Here is a 19,932-nt window from a genome sequence, read left to right as displayed (position 1 = left end):
ACCAGTGTGCATAGAGAGGAAAACTGCTTAAAAAAATAATGGAGAAAAGACATAATGTTAAAATTAACTAAGATAATAGCAAATGAATGAAAAAGAGGAAGGTGATGAGGAAGGAGAGAAGGGGAAACCAAAGTTATATATAATATAATAAGAAGAGGGAAGTCATGTGATAGAGAATGGCGAGAGATAAATGCACGATTATGAATTAGAGAAAATGTGTAAATAAAATCACATAAATGTAAGAAGAGGAATAAACACAAACACTTTAATGACATAAAAACAATACTAAGAATATAATAGAAGCAAGTATAGAAATAAAAAGTCTTGAGATTGGAGGCTCCTCTCCCAGGTCGTCTGATGATGGGATCTGTGGATGGAGGGTGGTTGTAGCTGGAGTTTCTGGCCATTCCTGTCATATAGGCTGGAACTGTCGCTGGCTGAGCTCCTGGGCAGTTACCTGCTTCCCTGGTTTTAGACGCTTCCTTTCTCTGTATATCAAGAGGCATGGCTAGCTTCCCTGAGCTTTGTAGCCTGTGCCACCCCAGAAGATGTTCCCATATCCCCCTCTAAGCAGAAAGGTCTGTAAGGTTAAATAAATAAATAAGCCCACTAGATAAAGCCACCTAAGCACCGCTCTTGGCGGGCTTCTTTCTTTGAAGGATGCAGGCAGGCTCCTGCTCCTGCCGTCTTCACTTTCTTCTCCGACTGAAGTACTTCTCTGAGTACTCTTCTTCCAGATGGCTTCATGGATCAACCACCAAGATGCAAATCTTTCTATAATTGTTATGTTTTTGGTGAGGTCATGTGTGCACACGTGTGCATGTGTGTTAGCGTGAGACCAGAGGCTAACTCCAAGAGTCCTCTATTTCTCTCAACCTTAGTTTTTGAGACAGGATTTCTCAATGAACCACTGATTCAGCTAGGCTGGCTAGCCAAAGGCTACCAGCGACCTTCTAGCATCTGTCCTCAAGCTCTGGGACCACAGGCCTGATGCTGCTCCCGGCTTTCCACATGGTGCTAGGGGTCGTAACTCAAGCCCTCATGCTTGTGCGACAGGGCTTACTGACTGAAAAGCCCAAGACCTCCATCCACCCCTCACTCTCTAGTCTCTTCTAGCCCTCAGTCACAACCATCCCTGTCTGTAACAAGTGTTTGATTGTACTTCTCCCTGTATCCAAAGGCAAACACCTTGAGGGTAAGGATTGTCATCTGTTTTACTTCCTGCTGTGTTCACATTACCTTCAAACCCCCAGAGTAATGATCAATAAATATCTATCGAATGGAGAAATTAATAATGAATGAATACTTTCCTACTCTTTCCACTGTGCCATACAAACCAAAGTTCCTATGATAAGGCAAAAATGCCGTTTATTATTCTCACAAATGGAGCATCCGATTCTTGTTTATAATAACAGTGTTAAGCCCGCCTGAGCTGATGATGTAGCAGCAGTGATGGAGAATCATGCTGCATGCCCCCTGTGAAGTCCGTAGGAATCACAGCTCCGTGGATATATTGCAACTGCAATTTTTGCACCCTGCATCAATTGGCTCTGCAATGGTGTATTTATAGATCAGAGCTCTATTCAATGTGCTCTGTTTCTGTCAGCTGGCAGCATGGTCCAGACGTGTGTCACAAGCACTTGAAGAACAGACCGGGATCAATTAGGATACCCAGCCTCAGTGCGACCTTCTTTAGCTAATTATATGATGATTGCTTCTAATCAGCATCCCATTTGAAGTGAAAAGGTGGTCTGATGGAGGGAGAGAAGAAAGGGCAGTTACTGGTTTTTTTTTAAACAGCTGATTTGTGTTTGGAATGAAGTTTGACACGATTCTCTTTGACAAACTACTTTTTTCCATTTTAATTACTTTCTTTTATGGGTTGTGTGTGCACCAGTTTGTGCGCGTAGTAGACATTGTGCATGCATTTGGAAGTGTAGGGTTGCGGGGTCCCAGAAGCAGTCTCTCACATTATGTGCATGCGTTTGGAAGTGTAGGGTTGCGGGGTCCCAGAAGCAGCCTCTCACATTATGTGCATGCATTTGGAAGTGTAGGGTTGCGGGGTCCCAGAAGCAGTCTCTCACATGATGTCTCTGAGGTTTCTCCTAGTACATGCATGATCTAGTCAGCGTGGCTCCCATCGGAACGAACTTGTAGATAGTGATAAACATGGCAAAAGTCGGGAAAGCTGCCTACTTAGCAACTGTGGCTTCACCTAACTGTCTATAGGGTCAGTCAGTAAGAAGTCTCTGCGTGATCTATAATCTGCTGCAAACAGAAACTTTTCTAAACGATGCTGAGACCATTACTATCTATGGATATAAAAATATAAATATTTAGAAAGCAGTTTTACAACAGTAGCAGCTTCCCCCTAGGGTCTGTGTAGTCCCTGTTCATGAATTTTTGACCAGGTTTATAGTACCAGGTATAAATTCCTTCCTATAGAGCGGGCGTCAAATCCATCAGAAAACAGCTGGTTACCCACATAATAGCCATGGTACTAATGCACCAGTAGGCATATCTTTCCGGCAAGTTAGTGTTATGCTCACAGGGTTCACAGATGAGCAAGGCCGTTCAAACAGAACGAAAGCTATAACCGTGCTGTGAATAAGTTATTGTTGACCACTCACCCTAAGCACAACATCTACATCAGTACTGCAAGAGCCAAGGAATGTGGCAGAAGAATGCCCAGAAAGAATTTAAGAGCCAGAGGATGGAGAGGATTGCTGTGAAATACAGCCTTCTGAGCACAACGTGGCTATGGCACTCATGAGTTCATAGCAGCCATGTGCAAGATGTCACCCGTGAATGTCCCATCACAATGGGGGAGAGGATTCATGAAGCCTCAGTCCTCCCTGAACCACTGTTAGCAGCTGATGGATGGGTGCATGGTGGGAGTCGTCGTCATCAGTAGTGTATGTAGTCACTGGTAAGTTGCTGGTAGTCCAAACAAATAAAAAATGAAATAACCCCATATCAATAGTCATGCAAGCAAACCTAATTAAACTTAGTGTGTCCTAAAAATGCAAAAACATAGGTACAAGAAGAGAAGCTTCAGCAGGGATGGGAAGAAAGTGACAGAGAGAGTTAACAGGGCATGAAAATTCTTGCTAAGCATGTATAAAATTGTCAAGGAATTAAAGTGAAAAATGGTTATTAAAGGATTGATGGGAGATGATGGAACAGGCTAGGTCTGGGGGATTTCCACACAGAGGAGTCAAGCTGACGTAGACGTGCACAGAAGTTGATGCATCTCTTGCACAGAAGTTGATGCAGCTCTTGCATAGAAGTTGATGCATCTCTTGCACAGAAGTTGATGCATCTCTTGCACAAAAGTTGATGCAGCTCTTGCCCAGAAGTTGATGCAGTTCTTGCAGTTAGATGTGGCTTTTGTTTCTTTTGGAAACCATAAGCAGGGAGAGATGACTCAGCTGCAGAGTGGCTAAGAGCACCTACTCCTGCTCTTCCAGAAAACCTGGGTTCAATTCCCAGCACCCATACGGCAGCTCACATCTGTCTGTTCCAGGGGATCCAACACCCTCGTGCAGACATATATGCAGTCAAAACACCAAGGCACATAAAATAAAAACAAATAAATTTAAATAAATAAAAAATCATAAGCAAAAGCAAGTTCAGCAGGCTACACCCCCCTGGTTCTGCCTTCTCCTTATGGAATTGCAGTTGTATTGCTGTCACTTGGCTGTGGCTCCATGGATGACCACAGTAACTTGGTTTGTCACTGATATGCTTGCTCCATGGATGACCACAGTAACTTGGTTTGTCACTGATATGCTTGCTCCATGGATGACCACAGTAACTTGGTTTGTCACTGATATGCTTGCTCCATGAATGACCACAGTAACTTGGTTTGTCACTGATATGCTTGCTCCAAGTCTGTTACTGTGAAACAGTTGCACAGGTGATCTCTCTTGCCCATGTCTAGAGAGTGTTGATAGAAGACCTCCCTGGTGATTAATTGTGGCAATTATCTGCATTCTGCTTTCTGTCTTATGGTGACAAAGTCTAACTACGTTTTCACAATTATAGGGAACTCATGAGTACATCCATGAATATTTACCATGCACGTTAACAAATATCAGAAAACTTCAGTCATTTTAGTCGTGTGGAAAACAAAGCAAGACTCTGACCTAGAACATAAACAGACTGCAGAATAATTAATCTTGAATTATGCTCCTACTAATTCAGATACTCATAAGAAAGTGTTCTATGAAAGAATCATGGCAGAGGTGGGAAAATAGCACTTGCTGCTCTTGCAGAGCACCTGGGTTCAGTTGTTCAGCTTCCCTGTCGGGTGATGCACAGCCTCCCACAACTCCAGCTCCTGGGAATCCTCTGTGCTCTTCTGGCCTCTCTGGGCACCTGCACGCACACTGCTGTACTGACATGGACCCACGTGAGTACACTCTGCAATACTGATGTGCACACACCTGCATGCACACTGCACATACTGATGTGCACACACCTGCATGCACACTGCACATGCTGACATGCACCCACGTGAGTACACACTGCACATGCTGACGTGCACACACGTGAGTACACACTGCACATGCTGACGTGCAGCCATGTGAGTACACACTGCACATGCTGACGTGCACACACGTGAGTACACATTGCACATGCTGACGTGCACACACGTGAGTACACACTGCACATGCTGACGTGCACACACGTGAGTACACACTGCACATGCCGACGTGCACACACGTGAGTACACACTGCACATGCTGATGGGCACACACGTGAGTACACACTGCACATGCGGACTTGTACACACGTGAGTACACACTGCACATGCTGACATGTACACACGTGAGTACACACTGCACATGCTGATGTGCACACACGTGAGTACACACTGCACATGCTGACGAGTACACACGTGAGTACACACTGCACATGCTGACGAGTACACACGTGAGTACACACTGCACATGCTGATGTGTACACACGTGAGTACACACTGCACATGCTGATGTGCACCCACGTGAATGCACAGTGCACAGAAATAATAAAAAAACAACCCTTTAAAAGGGGCTTTAAAAATTGTCATTGTTCTATGACCGAAGCCCCCAAGTGTGCACACAGAACTCTCCATCATGGGCACACACCAAAAGGATATAGAATTAGTAAAATCTAAATGAACTGAGTGGCTGTAATGTTACCTTACAGTTGTGTAATCTTACTGACTGGAGAGCCTGAGTGACGAGCATGTACCTTACAATGTGTGAAGTCTTTACTCTCTGGGGAGCCTGAGTGACGAGCGTGTACCGTACAGTTGTGCAAAGTCTTACTGTCTGGGGAGCCTGAGTGACAAGTGTGTGGACATTTCTATTTCTCACAAGTACTTGTGCATTTATATCAAAAATCAAGTTAAAATAAATTCATCTAGAGTTTTTAAACTTTATGTCTCACAGGCTAGAATCTACATATGACAGAACATGCTGGTTTTGTCTCATGAGTTTGGGTCTCCTCGTGGTTATACTTCCCTAGAGAGGCTGGTACTAGGTGATGAGGAGGATGGGAGGTGGGGAAAGGACACATGGGATGTAAAATGGGAAAATAATCGGGGAAGGCAAGGGGGGGCAGGAGCAGGGAGGTGGGAAAGCAGAATGCTTGGTTTAAAATGTTACAGTGGTCTCCAGCACACTGTGTGCTGATTTAAAAATCAAAGCATAAGCTATCATTACTGTTCAATTTCTTGTCTTAACACAAGACCAAGAAAGCAGGAAGCACAGGTTGGTAACAGTCTATACTCAATTTAATTTTATACAATAAAACTAGAAATGTGATTTAAGTCAGCTGTACAGTGACGCTTGACTCTTCTTGCTGGCGAGGAACTGAGAAGCCCATCCTACCGTGTAAGCATTTGCTTGGTTTACTCGATCCATTCCCATCACTGTGCTTTTCTGCTGCAGATCTGTGTCTCCAGGTGCCCAGAGAAATTTCTAACTTACGTGGAAATGCAGTTTTTGAACAAAGAAGACAAAAGCCACTGGGAATACTATCGCCAGTTCTGCAAGGCCACGGCCACGCCTGCAAAGGTACGTGTACTCAAGTTCTGCATGGCCACAGCCAGGCCTGCAAAGGTGCATGTACTCCAACTCTGCAAGGCCACGGCCAGGCCTGCAAAGGTGCGTGTACTCAAGCTCACTCCTGGAAGGAGCTTAGCTGCTATTTCAGTGGAACATTCTAGTTTGCTACTGGAATAATGTCCAGATCTAGAGAATGAATATTAATGGTACCATTCCGATAAAACACAAGCACACGTGAACACTCAGAAACACATACTGTTAGTGGCGTATCAAAACACAGAATATTCAGGGCATGCATTGTATAGACAGAGGAACATGCCATTCATGACATATCCCTGTGTACACTTATAGGGTAGAAAAGACTGTTAAGTGTGCCTAGGTAGCCCTGGCTAAGAGACTTTCTATATCTGGATGGGTTTGTTGCTGATAAGAGCTAGAACTTTATGTCATCTAGAGTCATCACTATGAAGCCATACTGCTAGGCGGCTCAGCTGATGAGGGTGCTTGCCGTCCAACCTGAATTCCCTCCGCAACACTGACACCAACGTGATAGGAGGAGAAAACAGAATCTGGTGGTGGAACTTCCACATGTGTGCCTTAGCATGCATGGAGTACACACATGTACACACACGCACACACATGCACACACACATGCTCACACTAAATAAAACAGTGCAATAAACATGTTTAAGCCCACACTTTCCTAAATTTGACATACACAGGAGGTTTCTGAAGCTTTAGTATATTAAATACTATTAATTGTTTATTAATTATAGAAGATGCTGTTTTTTTTTTCCAGAAATTTTTTGAAGGGTCAGAGATCCAGAATGTAAGCTTTTTGTAAGATCATAGTATTTTATCTCTGTTGATTCACTCAGAGCATTGAGAGGCATTTTTCCAAGAAGAAATTGTATGTAATAATCTTATAGTTACTGGCAGTGGGGAGACAATTTGGGAAAATGAGATGTGAAGTTAAGATTTCAAGCTCAAATTTTTGATAATGAGAGGGAAAGTGGTCGTTGCTGGCTTTGCATTGTTAACATGCCCCCTTCCCTTTCAGTCTCTCTCAGATCTCCTGTCCCATGGCGACTGTCCCCCAGCAGTCTACCCAAGCAGACCCTGTAAGTGGTGATTACTTTACCCTTGACACGACTGAGCTCCCTCAGTTGATAGGCTCAGGCCGACAGGGTTCAGTGCCACCCAGAGCCCAGAGTTAGTCATGAGCGTTGTCTCTGGCCACAACTGTCCTCACTCCAACCGGGGCGTTTCCCCCAGCGCTTGGTGAGGTGTGGGGCTTGGCTACATGAGCATGTTAGGAAGCGGTAGGACTGATTTTAAGAAGCCCACAAGTGTGATCTTATGTACCCCTCCAAGCGTGTATCACCCACACAAGCAGTCAGGCACACCCACTTCCTGAATTTAGCCAAGAACATTCAGAAGTTGCCCCAGAAGCAGTTTCTGAGTTGCATGCCTTGTCTTCATAATTTGACATTTGAAGTTCTCCTGTTTCCCTGATGAATTTATATTTGTTTCTGTGCTGTTTGAGCACAAACTGATAAGCCATTCAGAAAACTGAAATAACGGCTCCTCTTCCTTTCTGAATGATGTAATTCAAACCACAGAGAAAAGCTTCATGGGAGGGTTTTCAACCCAGTGTTCCTTCAGACCAAGCCAGAGAACGGTTAATACAGAGCTCAGAAATCACAGCTGGTGGGGGTGGGGGAGGAAGGAAGGTTGCAGTATCCAGGGGCAAGCAAACACTGAAATAACCATCATGTTCACGAGAGGACATACCTTAGAACTAATAAATAGAGAGCAAAGCACACATGGGTTGATATTCAGTAAAATTCAAACGGCTGTAGACATCATAAGGTCAAGTGTATTGAAATTAAAAGAAATCCTAGAAATTATTTAAGGAAAAAGATCAGAAAGAACACCAAAAATGTTAAGGAGTTGTTTGCCAGAGGGTGTGGAAAGGGAGACAACACGGGGCATTTTCTCTCTTTCTGTTTTCTGTCCCCCAATTCTTCCACAATGAGTGTATAGTTCTTCCAAAGCAGGAGAAAGGTAATAGGCACCAATCTAAGCAGGAAGTCAAGTATGTTGAGTTAGTTGCCACAAAATCCACGTGTTGAGTGCCCATCATCTCTCTGTGGTCCACTAAAGATCCCGAGGTAGAGGTGGGTCGGGTGAGAAATAACAACCCCAGGATTCCCTAGGCGCTGGCTGTATGTGGCCAAGAACAGCATAGAAACTTCTTATGGGAAAAGGAAAAATAGCTGTTCTCACTATTAGATTTCGACTAAATCACATGTTTTAAAATATACATTAGGGATATAAAAATACATAATCCATAACCTCTCTTAGTCTAATGAAATAATGAGACATTAAGATCAACATTACAATCAGCTGTGTTCTCTTAGCAGAGGATCAAGTCTATCGCCATGAGACACGATGTGCAAATAACAACACATAGTCGTTAAATATTTTATAACAGCAGACAAAGTAAGATTACGTGAGAGGGGGACGAAAAAGGAATTCTGTTTCCTGTATTATTTTGGCACCAAAAAGGGTGTAGAAGAAAGATGAGAAAGAAACGGAACAGCAAAATCATATGGTTCACTGTGGGTGGCTGGACAGTGTATCGTTTTGTAATTTTTCTTCATATTCTCTAAATATATACTGAGCATATTAGTTAACACGTCATAACAGACTACCAGGTTACCAGAAAGAATATATAAAATAAGGCCAGGGGACTTTCTAGGTGAAAACTTACACTTATGACATATAGAGGAACAAAACTTATACTCACAGTGTATATGGGAACAAAAAGACTAGAAAGAACGAGAGAGAAGAAATATACTGGCCCCACTGCATGCCAGGCGCCTCACTGCAGAAGGACTAGGATGAGGTCATGTGGGGAGGCAGAAGCAAGGCTCTGACTGGTAGAGAGTGAGCTGAAGGGGTCCTAGAGGCTGCTGTCTCAGATCCCAGAAGAGAGGTAGAGCAGGAGAAAGACGAAGAAGTTATGAAGGAAGTCAGCTCCATCATCTGAAGACGGACAGGCAAGCCAAGGAAAGCTCCGTGAGGAAGCTTGTTCCCTATACCACTTGGCTCAGTATTTTAGGTCCAAGCTCTACATATAAATCAGTGATACTACTTACAAGAAGAAGATATTAAAATTATCTATTCATTTCTGATTTCTCTTACCTCTTTATTTAAAATTGGGGCTGGAATACATTAGAATCCATTTGGTGCCGAGCTCTCCAGTAATGGTTAACGTGGTGTTTTTAGAGAGGCTAGGACTCCATATAACCAAAACAAGACCATACAAGACTGAGTAACGATTTAACTCTTCTCGGAAATTACATCAAACAGTGTGGCCCTCCATCAATAGTTTCCATCTTGCAACGAGATGTAGGTGACTTTGCTGGCAAGGAGGCAGTTATTAAGAATTCACCACTGGACGTCCCATCTCCACGGGAGCTTGAAGCTTGAGCTGGTTCTTATTCCTCCAGGAATCGTCTACTAAACTCTAGTTTCTAAGGTTTCACTGAGGAATACTTAAAGAATATTTTCAAAACAGTCTTTTGTCTATCCCAGACTGATCTCAGCTAGCCAAGAGTGACCATGAACTTCTGATCCTCCTGCCTGCACGGGTGTGCCCTTCCGCATCATCCGGTGTTCAGGACTGGCCAGGGCTTCACACAGGCTCTGTACCACTAAGATGCATGCCGGCCCCCATCTAGAACCTGTTAACGTGCCAGTCCTAAACTCCTCTCACCATGCAAGCACACTCAGCATACGTAGTCTGAGCCCATGTCCCTTCACCTACACACCTTCTTTGTGCAGTTTGATGAATCTTTCACGTGTCAAAATATCAACAGGTTGGGATGTGACTTCATGTTGTGATGCTGTTTCCATTTCTGTCTCATGACCACCAGAAAGCCCTGAAGATGTCAACAAAGGGTAGTTAGCTGTCTCCACTGAGCACATTTTACACCCAGCAAGAACCCGATGCAGATAACGGGGTTCTTAAAGGCTAGACTGGTAAAAAGCTCTTTACTGTGCTTTTCATTCTCTTCCACAGTCCTGCAGAGATGCTTGCCTGACTTCTCGACCGTCAATGGAGTCTTAACAGTAGGAAGCAGGATGCAGATTGAAGATGGAACTGGGAGGACCAGAAATATCGTAGAGCTCAGGGAGGCTGCAATGTATGTCCACATTTCTGTGTTGTTTCGATGCATCCTGATATTGTATAAAGCATGAGAGTACCACTCGGAGTTACAGGAAATCACTTGCGCAGTATTAAATGAAGTACGCATGCCGCTCTAGATTAGAAAGAATAGCATCTTTCAGAGTGGTTAACTTTCTGTTAAGCAGGAAGATTTGGTGTAGAGAAGGGTGCTGTTGCCAGCTCAGATTCTACAATCAAGTTGAGCACAGTCCGTTTCCTGCTGTTTGTTTGCCTGTACGTGGCACACAGTAGTCTGGATTGTTGAGAAATACATTTCCTTGGCTATGTGCCCATTCGCATGTGCGCGAACATGGATGTTCCCCTTTCATTGCTCACTTGCAGAGTTAAAAGCAAAATCAAAGGAATCCTGGAAATTTATTTCCTTTGCTTAAAAGACACTGGGAGTGCAGGTGGTGCAGCACCCTCCTTCGTATTTAGAATGTAATAGCAATGTAAATGAACCTCAGAAATAGGAGGCTGCTTGGAAACCGATAAAATAATGATACATGACTCCGCGGACACAAGACAGAGCAAAAGTCGATGTCCTGTGACGCACACAGATCACAGTGGCGGGACAGGTTACTTTGGAAGAGGGACATGCTATGATGGGGGCTGGGAGGGAGGATTTGACAGTGACCTTGACCACCCACCATGTGGGACACATGATCTATGTCTGGCTACCACATGACAGAGATGCAGGAAGAGGTATTAGGAGGATATGCATGGTCAGATCTAGAAACTTTGTAAATTAGATCCTGTCATTTAAATGTACCTCTTACAGGAGAGCTTCTGCTATACTGAGAGCAGGTAGTGTGAGCTGTGTAAGGATTCCTCCTGCTTTGGATGGCCAGCTCCTCTGTATATGAGACTACAGCTATGCTTGTAAGCGTCTTGAAATGTCATTTGATAGGCTGTTGGGGCTAGTGAAGGGGTCACTATAGCAGATGCTCTCTGAAAGCACCCTTGAAGAGAATCTTGTAAAAATATTTTTTATTATAAGAACTTTTTTTTGAAAATTAACAAAAATAATTTACTTTTCCTTCAGGGGCATCAGTAAAATCTTTGATGCCAGGACAATCGGACTGAAGGTGTTTGAAGACTACGCGACCTCGTGGAAATGGATCCTCATGTGAGTGGACTGAGCATGCCCTCTCCAGATGCTTTTTGATGACCTCTATAGACTCCTCAACCTCTTTGTTCCTACTAAATGGTCACAAGTGGGCTCAGTCCTCAGGGTAAATTTATTTTTCATGTAGGGGTAAGGACAAGGCAGATAAATTTGAAAATATGCCTATAAGAACATAAGTCTCAAGCTCATATATTAATTCACTAGTAGAACTGGTACATGTACCAAGTCCCTGCCACTGTGTCTGGGGTCCTGTGTCCTGCTCTTCACATTCACAGGGGGTGGGCATGGCTTGAATTCCCTGTTTTCCCCCCTTTGTCCCACCTTTGACTCCAATGGATCATTTGTAATTTTTACTTTGCTCTTTTCACACACGATAATAATTCCCATCAAAGGCTATTCTAGTTCTGAGAAACTTAAAATACACACAAAGGTAGAGATTTAAATTTTCACAAGTAAGATTGGTGTTTTGGAAGGTTGACACGTGGGATGTCCGTCCTGATGTAGGCAAGCGTGTCTGGTGTGTAAACCTGTCCTTTCGACCTTTGCACCACTTTCCAGAGTTGAGAAGCTTCTGTGTTTCCCTAGTGACCAGAGAATAAAATCAGTGCCCCGTTAGTGACTTCAGGGTACCTTATAATCACATCAGCACAGCGTCTCAAGCTCACCTCTGTCTTCCTTGATTGGCCTTACATGTCATTTTATTTTAAAGACAGCTTCTTAGTGGGTGGAGAAATGGCTCAGTGATTAAGAGCACTTGCTGCTCCTGCAGACGCTCTTAACAGTGGCCTGTATCTCCAGCTTCAAGGGATCTCTTCTGGTCTTTATGGGTACCTGTGTGTGTGTGCGCGCATATACACACTACACACACACACCACACACAACACACCACACACAAAAATATGTATTTTTCTGCCGTCTGTCTATACTGACTTAAATCTCACTGTGTAATCACAGAGGAAAGTCTTGAACTCCATCCAGTTTCAGCCTTCCAAGTGCTGAGATTACAAGCATGAGAGACACCTGATGACATTGTATTAATTATTTATATATATTTATAATTATATGTAATATAATCATATATGTATATCTGGACTCTGTTTGTTGTGGTTTTTACCTCCAGTGGCCTGACCATCGCTATGGCACTGAGCTGGAGTTTTCTGATACTCCTGAGGTACATAGCTGGATTCCTCTTCTGGTTCTTCATGTTTGGCGTGCTTGGAATTATAGGATATGGTAGGTAACACAACTCTTAAAATCGCCAAGTCTCAGAATAACTTTCCTTGTCATTAGCAATTATTGGAAAGCATTTGGTTGCCTTAGACTTAATTAGTTTGGGTCATTAACTTTACAATATTTATTTAATTTCACATCTATTTTCTCCGTAACTCTTTCTGTCATTATTTTGAGAAGATCTGCATGAGAAAAATCTACTCCTTTCCCTAGCAGGCTTCAGTCTCGGTCCTGATGGGGATTGGGAGGAGCAGGAAAGATCCTGTAAAATAAATGAAAGCTTTTCAAGGGAACTAGAAGAAAGAGAATATATGTAAATAAAAACAGAACAGAGATGATCAGCTCAGATTAAAATGTACACAAGTTGGGACTGTATGTTATTTACGAACTATACAGAATGTGTAAGGAAACACAACAGTTAAAAGTGGAAGAATTGATTTAAAAAAACTAGCAGTTATAAAAAGAAATCTATAATAGTATAATAACATCAGACCAAATAGAATTTGAAATAAAGTTATTAGGAGCAGGCCCAGCCCAATTCACTAAAACAAAACCAATTCTAAACTTGAGTGCATCTATTAAAATACTCTCATGATTCATACAAGTACACAAGATAAATAAGCCAATAGATAAGATATTAGTACCTAGTATAAATAAGGGGTGTTGGTCCATTTTCCTGCAAGACAGATGTACTGTAGCAATATTGAAACAGTCCTGTTGGTGGATGCTAAGGTTGCTATGAGCCAGGAGCCCACTGCAAGCCACATAAATTCAGAAACCATTTATGTCAACCAGAGCAGCAGTTGGGCTATTGCAGCGAAGCCTGATTCTAACTCTGTAGAAACGGCCATATTGATCATTTTTATGTAGGCATGTATGGTAAGCATGTGGCTTCTACTTCAGAAAATAACACTGGATATTGGTCTTTTCCTTCCAAGGCATATGGTACTGTTATCAAGAGTACTATGACCTCCAGCAGAAACCACAGTCCACCATCCTGATATACGACATCGGAGTTCAGAGCAGCATAAACATGTTCTTTCAGCTGAAGCAGACTTGGTTCTCAATGAGTGAGTAGATTAACAACGAAGAAGCCTTGTTTGTGCACGAAGAAGCCCTAGCTTGGTGCATCCTGCTGAACACATGAGTCCCTCAGTGACGACTATAGATGTCCATGAGTTATGCGTGGGAAATCGTGAACATCTTGTGTAGCCTAAGATAGCGCAGCTTTAGAGGAATTCTAGGCCACTTGCCTTTAATTTGAAATGGTTTGATTATGGGGACTTGATTGATGTTAGCCTGCCAAAGAATGAAATGGCTGATTTTCGTGATCTCACTTTAAAAGAAAGAGGACACTTACTTCACTCGCAGAACAGAAGCTTTTATCCGATTATTGCAGGAATTGAGAGAAATAACTGAAAATGGATTTACATTCTTAACCGTTCACATTATTGAATTACTTAAGGTTGGCAGTAATTTCTAAAGCAAGATCATCTCAAAGATAGTTTCAGTCTTATGTTTCTATAATTGGAGATTCATGTTCATGAATCTAGGTTTTGACAGTTTTTCACTGAATTCTGTTTTTGAAATTTTCCCTTCTTTTCATTCATATCGGCCTTGGCATATCAGAGGAACTCAGTAAGGGTGTAGGAAGAAGCGTGTACGCATCACCTGATCACACAGTTATCCTCAGCAAGAGCCTGATCTCTGTACATTCCAAACCTGTTTCTGCCTCTTCATCCGAGAAACTCTGGGTATTAAGGGCAGGCGAGACTATGTCCCCGAATGACACCCAGCACCATGCAAAGTGGGGATCGACAGAACAGCAAACACAGAAGGGGAAGCAGAGGACCAGGTGGCCACGGCTGTTCTGAACCAGGATCATGGAGTCCAGACTGGCCAGAGACCTTGCCTCAGAAAACAGAAACCACAACATAGAAAGAGAATCCATTTCAGTGCTGAATTGAGATTTATAACTCTCGTGGGCTGAAAATCATAGAACTCTGCCCCCACTGAGGCTGTTAGGTGAAGAAAATAGTCTTAAGGAATAAAATGCCTGTGTGTAAAAAAGGACCATACAGTGGGGACATCTTGAGTCCTGTGCTGTTCTTACTCTCTGGGGAGTTTCCTAGCTACAAGGAAAGGTGAAAAGCCCAGATACCTTTCTTCCTCCCTGAGGTGGGTGAGCCAGGACCACTTCCTTCTAGTAGAAACCTCCTCACTTGCTCCATTTTTTTCCTTATCTGCTAGCCAAATCTGCTTCAAAACTTCTTGAGGCCAAACAGTCTTGTTATATTCCCCCACCCCCAATTCTAACACACGCCTTTGTTACAACAGTTTCAGAAAATGCCAGAAAGCCCTTAGCAGAAATGGTTTGCTAAGCCCATTCCTAGGTTTGCAGAATAAGCTTGCTTCTGGTGCTGACTTGTACTGCAGACTGCCGTCTTTTCTTGTTCAGTGATCGTCTTGTCCGTCATTGAGGCCATCCTCATCATCGTGCTGATCTTCCTCAGGAGTCGAATCCGAGTAGCCATCGTCATGCTGAAGGAAGGAAGCAAGTAAGGTGCTCAGCCAGTGCTCATGGCAGGTGTCGGGCTGGGGGAGGGGCTCAGCCAGTGCTCAGGGCAGGTGTCAGGCTGGGGTGGGGGCCCTTGTGCTGCACAACAAACCTTCAGCAAATGGACCATCTTCCCTGCAGTACCCACACCACCAGGACTTTTTAAGGAAGAAATTAAAGAACATTAAGAACGTGTTTAGTTCAGATGTTTCCACTTACTGGCGTCAAGGTCACCTCCAACAAGTCCTTTCTGTCTCTCATTCCACAGTGCAAACTAAGAATCTATGTAGCCTGTGCACAGACACACGTGAACATGTACATGCTAGGAGAATGTCAGTCATGAAGTACAGAGGGGGTTGGCGGTACCATGTGTCCCATTATCCCATGGTGGCACGTGTGTTAATGTCACCGATTGAGAGAATTTGCAGAAGTCCTAATCACTGTAATCCCATGATATCAATTGTGTGCTGTGCAGTGTGTGTGCATGATACGCCCTCCTTGTGGACAAAGTGCTGGTTCCTGAGTGCCTGACTATACATTCTGTATGAGAAACACATAATTCAGGCACACTTCATACCCAGGGCCACTCTCATTTTTAAAATGTTACAAAATAAACCATCTTTCATAAGATTCAATAATATCTATAGTCTCCAAACTGTTCCAAATGGTCACTTGAGAAAGTCTGAGCAGTCAGGTTTTGAATGAGGAGCAGGGAAAACTCCACCAGGAAGCCACAGACCCTCTGCTTACAACAGTGGAAACAAAGTTGTTAACCACCCAGGGCAGAATTATTTTTAATTGTCTTTAAGGACTATTTTAACAAAATTGCCATATTATTATAATCATAGTGCCACCCGAAGCCAGTGGTTTAACAGCTAACAATCTGCTGGTTAAACTCTCCCCCTTACAATAAAGGAGGCCCTGTCATTATCCCCTGAAACTACTGATTTTCTGGGTGTATTTTTTAAATGGTACGTTATCGTGTAGTTCACTATAACCCAACGCACATCTAACAACCTTCAATGTGTAGGTGAGTGTGTGGAGTGAGTATGTGTGGTGCATGTGTGTGCAACTGTGTGGTGTGTACGTGAGTGTGTGTGGTGTTGAAAGGCCAGCATCCTCACTGTGACAGGTTGATAGATTGTCAAAGGGGAAGTAAGGGCCTGAATAAGTGGATCAGAGTTCAGAGTAAACTTTGAATTAACAGCTTAAATTCTGAGTGTGCAGGAAGGGAAGGCAGCAGAGCTCTGGTGTGAGACAGGACAGGGAGGGGCATGTGTGCAGGTGCATTTGATGCAGGGAGATTTCCTTGGCAATACAGAATAGGAATGTGTTCAATCTGGAGACAGAGACTGGAGCAACTTCTTAAAAGCTGCTAGTGACAATCTAGCTGGGAACATTTGGCAAACCGTCATGTGGAGAAATGTCCTAGAAGGAAAACCCGCTGAACGGGTTCCTGTGTTGTGGGGGGTGCTAACACAATCATCTCCTCCCCAGGAAGTGGTGGGTGTGAGATGTCAGAGGCAGATGAGGAAGGCCTGTCTGACTCTTCGTAGGATGGCATAAACCGCATTATAGTTCCCTGCGCGGTGCCTGCAGCAAAGGCCAGCGCAGCGTGGAACACAGCACAGAGGTTTCTGAATCAGGAGAGGAATCTCACACTGTAACAGAAGGCCTGAAGGTCTTCTCTCACTTTAGGAAGCTAAGAGTCTAAACAGGAAGACATCACAGGGCTGTGGTCTGTCAAAACCTTGCTGGTTGCTCAGCAGGGAAGGGGACTGGAAGTCTTGTGCAGGAGCTGACCTCAGCACTGGGGAACACCCCTCTTTAAAATGCATGAATGCATGTCAAAGCCAGCTCAGGACTTGCTACGACCACCGCTGAAGAAAATAAGAAAATTATCAGTGACCATTAGCACTGTTTCAGAAATCTAGTCTGAGGCTTGCATCTAGTTCTTTACACACGAACATTTGGGTATTGAGAGTGTGCAGGGTATTGAGAGCGTGCAGATCCAATCCAGATTCCTTCTGAACATCAGCTGTTCGCTTCATTTCAGGGCCATTGGCTACCTCCCCAGCACGCTGATGTACCCGATTTTAACTTTCATCTTGCTGTCCATCTGCATCTCCTACTGGGCGGTGACAGCCGTGTATCCTTTGGCCGCTGACCTCTGCTGTTACCTTTTTAAGTTGATGTGTAAAATAATAGATTTCATCATGACACACATATATATACACATATATGTATATGTGTATGTATCTATATGATTGATATGTATGTGTGTGTAAATAATAGATTTCATCATGACACACACACACATATATACATATATGTATATGTGTATGTAGATATATGATTGATATATGTGTGTGTGTGTGTGTGTGTGTGTGTGTGTGTATGTGATTGCCCTTCGCTCATAAGTGCCTTCCCACTTCCCTTCCCCGACCCTCCTCCCCTCTCTCCATAATGGATTTCTTTATCTCTGGAGTCCACCTTGCTGCTCAAGACCAGACCTCACACCCAGGGTTTTTCATTCCTGTGAAGACAAGGAACAACCTAAAGAAGTAACTGGATTAGGTTCCAAGCCTAAAAATTTGTTGATCAAATTTAATTTCCCCCTAAAGAAGTCACAGATATGTGTTCTGTTCTAATGCTTATTCTTGGCAATAACTAAGCAGTGTCCTCCATCTCTCACTGGTTTGTCAGGGCCCTGTCAGTGCAACTGGCCCATGATGCACTAGTATCAGCCTCCTGGGAAGATGATCGGTACAACATGGGAAGAAAAGGCCTTTAAAGCGCATTCCTCCACAGTCTGCCGATTATGGTTTTCTTATCTGTTTATCTTTAATTTAACAGTAAATAGTTTATCCTTAATCAAGGTTGTTCAGTTTCTTGGCTACATCAGGAGTACCAATATTCAAAGTTATGGTCCCAGAGGGGAAATGTATCTATGAAGATGAAACTTGTGACCCAGATGTGAGTAAAAGAATTCTGCTATCGCACATCATGAAACAGATGCAGGGGAACTTGGTACAGAAAGAAAGGGAGGGGTCGTCAGGAAAGCATTGGATGTAGCAGGTGGAACAGAGCTCCCTTTTCTGCAGTAAATCCAGGAAGTTGCTGTGGCAATGAAAGCACAAATAATGTGTAAAAGTACAGTAGGGAGAGAGGTGGGTGCATATGGATTGAAATCAGCCCTTTCCAGAACTCATTAAAGAATTCCATCAGTTAATATACCAGAGAAGTAGCAGCCAAAAGTAATGAAAAGAGGACAAAATACCCAGCTGGGGAGCCACAAGGAAAGATAAGACCCACATTTAATGCCATGTTCTTGTATCTTCTTCTGAGCACAGATTTTCCCTGAAACTAACATTCCCAAAGTCTGCCCCGGGGCATCCTGTAACTTCGCTTCCTACAGTGGAAAGAATGAGTATCACAATTACATCATGACCTTCCAGATGTACAACCTCTTTGCCTTCCTCTGGCTTATAAACTTTGTCATTGCGTTGGGTCAGTGCACCCTCGCGGGGGCCTTTGCTTCATACTACTGGGCCATGAGGAAACCCCAGGACATCCCGAAATACCCGCTCTTCATTGCCTTCGGACGAGCGGTTCGGTAAGCTCAGCACTGAACTCCAAGCTCCTTTCTTCAGCTACAGTTTGTGCTCTGGTGTTTATGCTTGGCGAGTGAATTCAAGTGGAAAGGCGCTAATGAGCTGAAAATACAACTTGAGATTCGTAGATGCTCTAGTTACACGGCTTTGCAATCCCGTGTCTCGTCAATGTCCTAAATCCCATAGGTTACCAGAGACGATAGGGCATACAGTTGGACACCAAAAGAATTATCTTGTGGTCCCATTGATCAGGCCAAGACCCCTTCTAGGAGAGCATATTATGGGTTATAAAGACAAGATGCATAATTGCTTTCAAACTTTCTGTGGAAAGTTCTATCAGTTTGAATAAGAGATTACAAGAAGCCCTGCGTTTCTCCTTCCCTTTTATCCATGGAACTGTTTGAGAGGCACCTGTGTATACAGAACAACCCTTCATTTTATGCCCTGTTTTGTCTTCACCTAGATACCACACGGGGTCCCTGGCCTTCGGATCATTGATCCTCGCATCAGTCCAGATGTTCAAAGTGATCTTAGAGTACCTGGACAGGCGGCTGAAAAGTAAGCTCGCAGAAGTGATCATAGACTTCCCTGCTAAGAGTGGGGTAGGGGGGGGTGCAGGTGACGTGGTGACTGTTGAGTGTGGTGGGGTGGGATGGGGTGCAGGTGACCCAGTGACTGTTGTGTAGGGTGTACTGCAGGTGATGTGGTGACATTGTGGATCAGGGTGAAGAGGATAGATGTGGTAGAGATTTGAATATTTTGAAACACAGTCCAACAGGACTTTTTAAGTATGGGGTACCAAGATGAGGGATGTGAGTGGAGGGGAAGGCAGAGTGTCTGGGGTCCTCAAGGTTGATCTTGTGGGGTCCAAGAGAAGCAAATTTCAAAGAGGAATTGAAGAATTCTGTCTTAACATATTACTGTGGAGGAACATGTAAGATGTCACAGGGGCAGCTCCATATCTGCCAGGCTTAAGACACTGTGAGCCTTGACAACACTCTTCATACACAGCACACGCAGTCTGCACACACAGGTTCTGCTCACACTGCATCATAAAAAATAATGAAGTGGGAAAAAAAGTTGGAGCTCTTATTTCCTGATTGAATTTC

General features: G+C 43.6%; 1 protein-coding gene across 2 annotated transcripts in view; it reads left to right on the top strand.

Moving 5' to 3' along the window:
* Positions 1-19,932, top strand: part of Slc44a5 (solute carrier family 44 member 5) — a 242,757-nt gene that overhangs the window by 210,008 nt on the left and 12,817 nt on the right. For both annotated transcript variants that reach the window (XM_041649914.1, XM_041649905.1), the window contains exons 6-16: positions 5,940-6,065; positions 7,117-7,177; positions 10,147-10,270; positions 11,339-11,422; positions 12,543-12,655; positions 13,591-13,722; positions 15,111-15,210; positions 17,266-17,358; positions 18,098-18,185; positions 18,563-18,825; positions 19,287-19,381. In XM_041649914.1, coding sequence (XP_041505848.1) covers positions 5,940-6,065; positions 7,117-7,177; positions 10,147-10,270; positions 11,339-11,422; positions 12,543-12,655; positions 13,591-13,722; positions 15,111-15,210; positions 17,266-17,358; positions 18,098-18,185; positions 18,563-18,825; positions 19,287-19,381 — 1,279 coding nt within the window. The remainder of the gene's footprint in view (positions 1-5,939; positions 6,066-7,116; positions 7,178-10,146; positions 10,271-11,338; positions 11,423-12,542; positions 12,656-13,590; positions 13,723-15,110; positions 15,211-17,265; positions 17,359-18,097; positions 18,186-18,562; positions 18,826-19,286; positions 19,382-19,932) is intronic.

The sequence above is a fragment of the Microtus oregoni genome, unplaced genomic scaffold (genome assembly GCF_018167655.1).
Source record: "Microtus oregoni isolate MIOR12 unplaced genomic scaffold, Mior012 000000F_ref0000247, whole genome shotgun sequence".
NCBI classification, from domain to species: domain Eukaryota; kingdom Metazoa; phylum Chordata; class Mammalia; order Rodentia; family Cricetidae; genus Microtus; species Microtus oregoni.
This window is presented reverse-complemented; position numbering and strand designations above follow the sequence as displayed.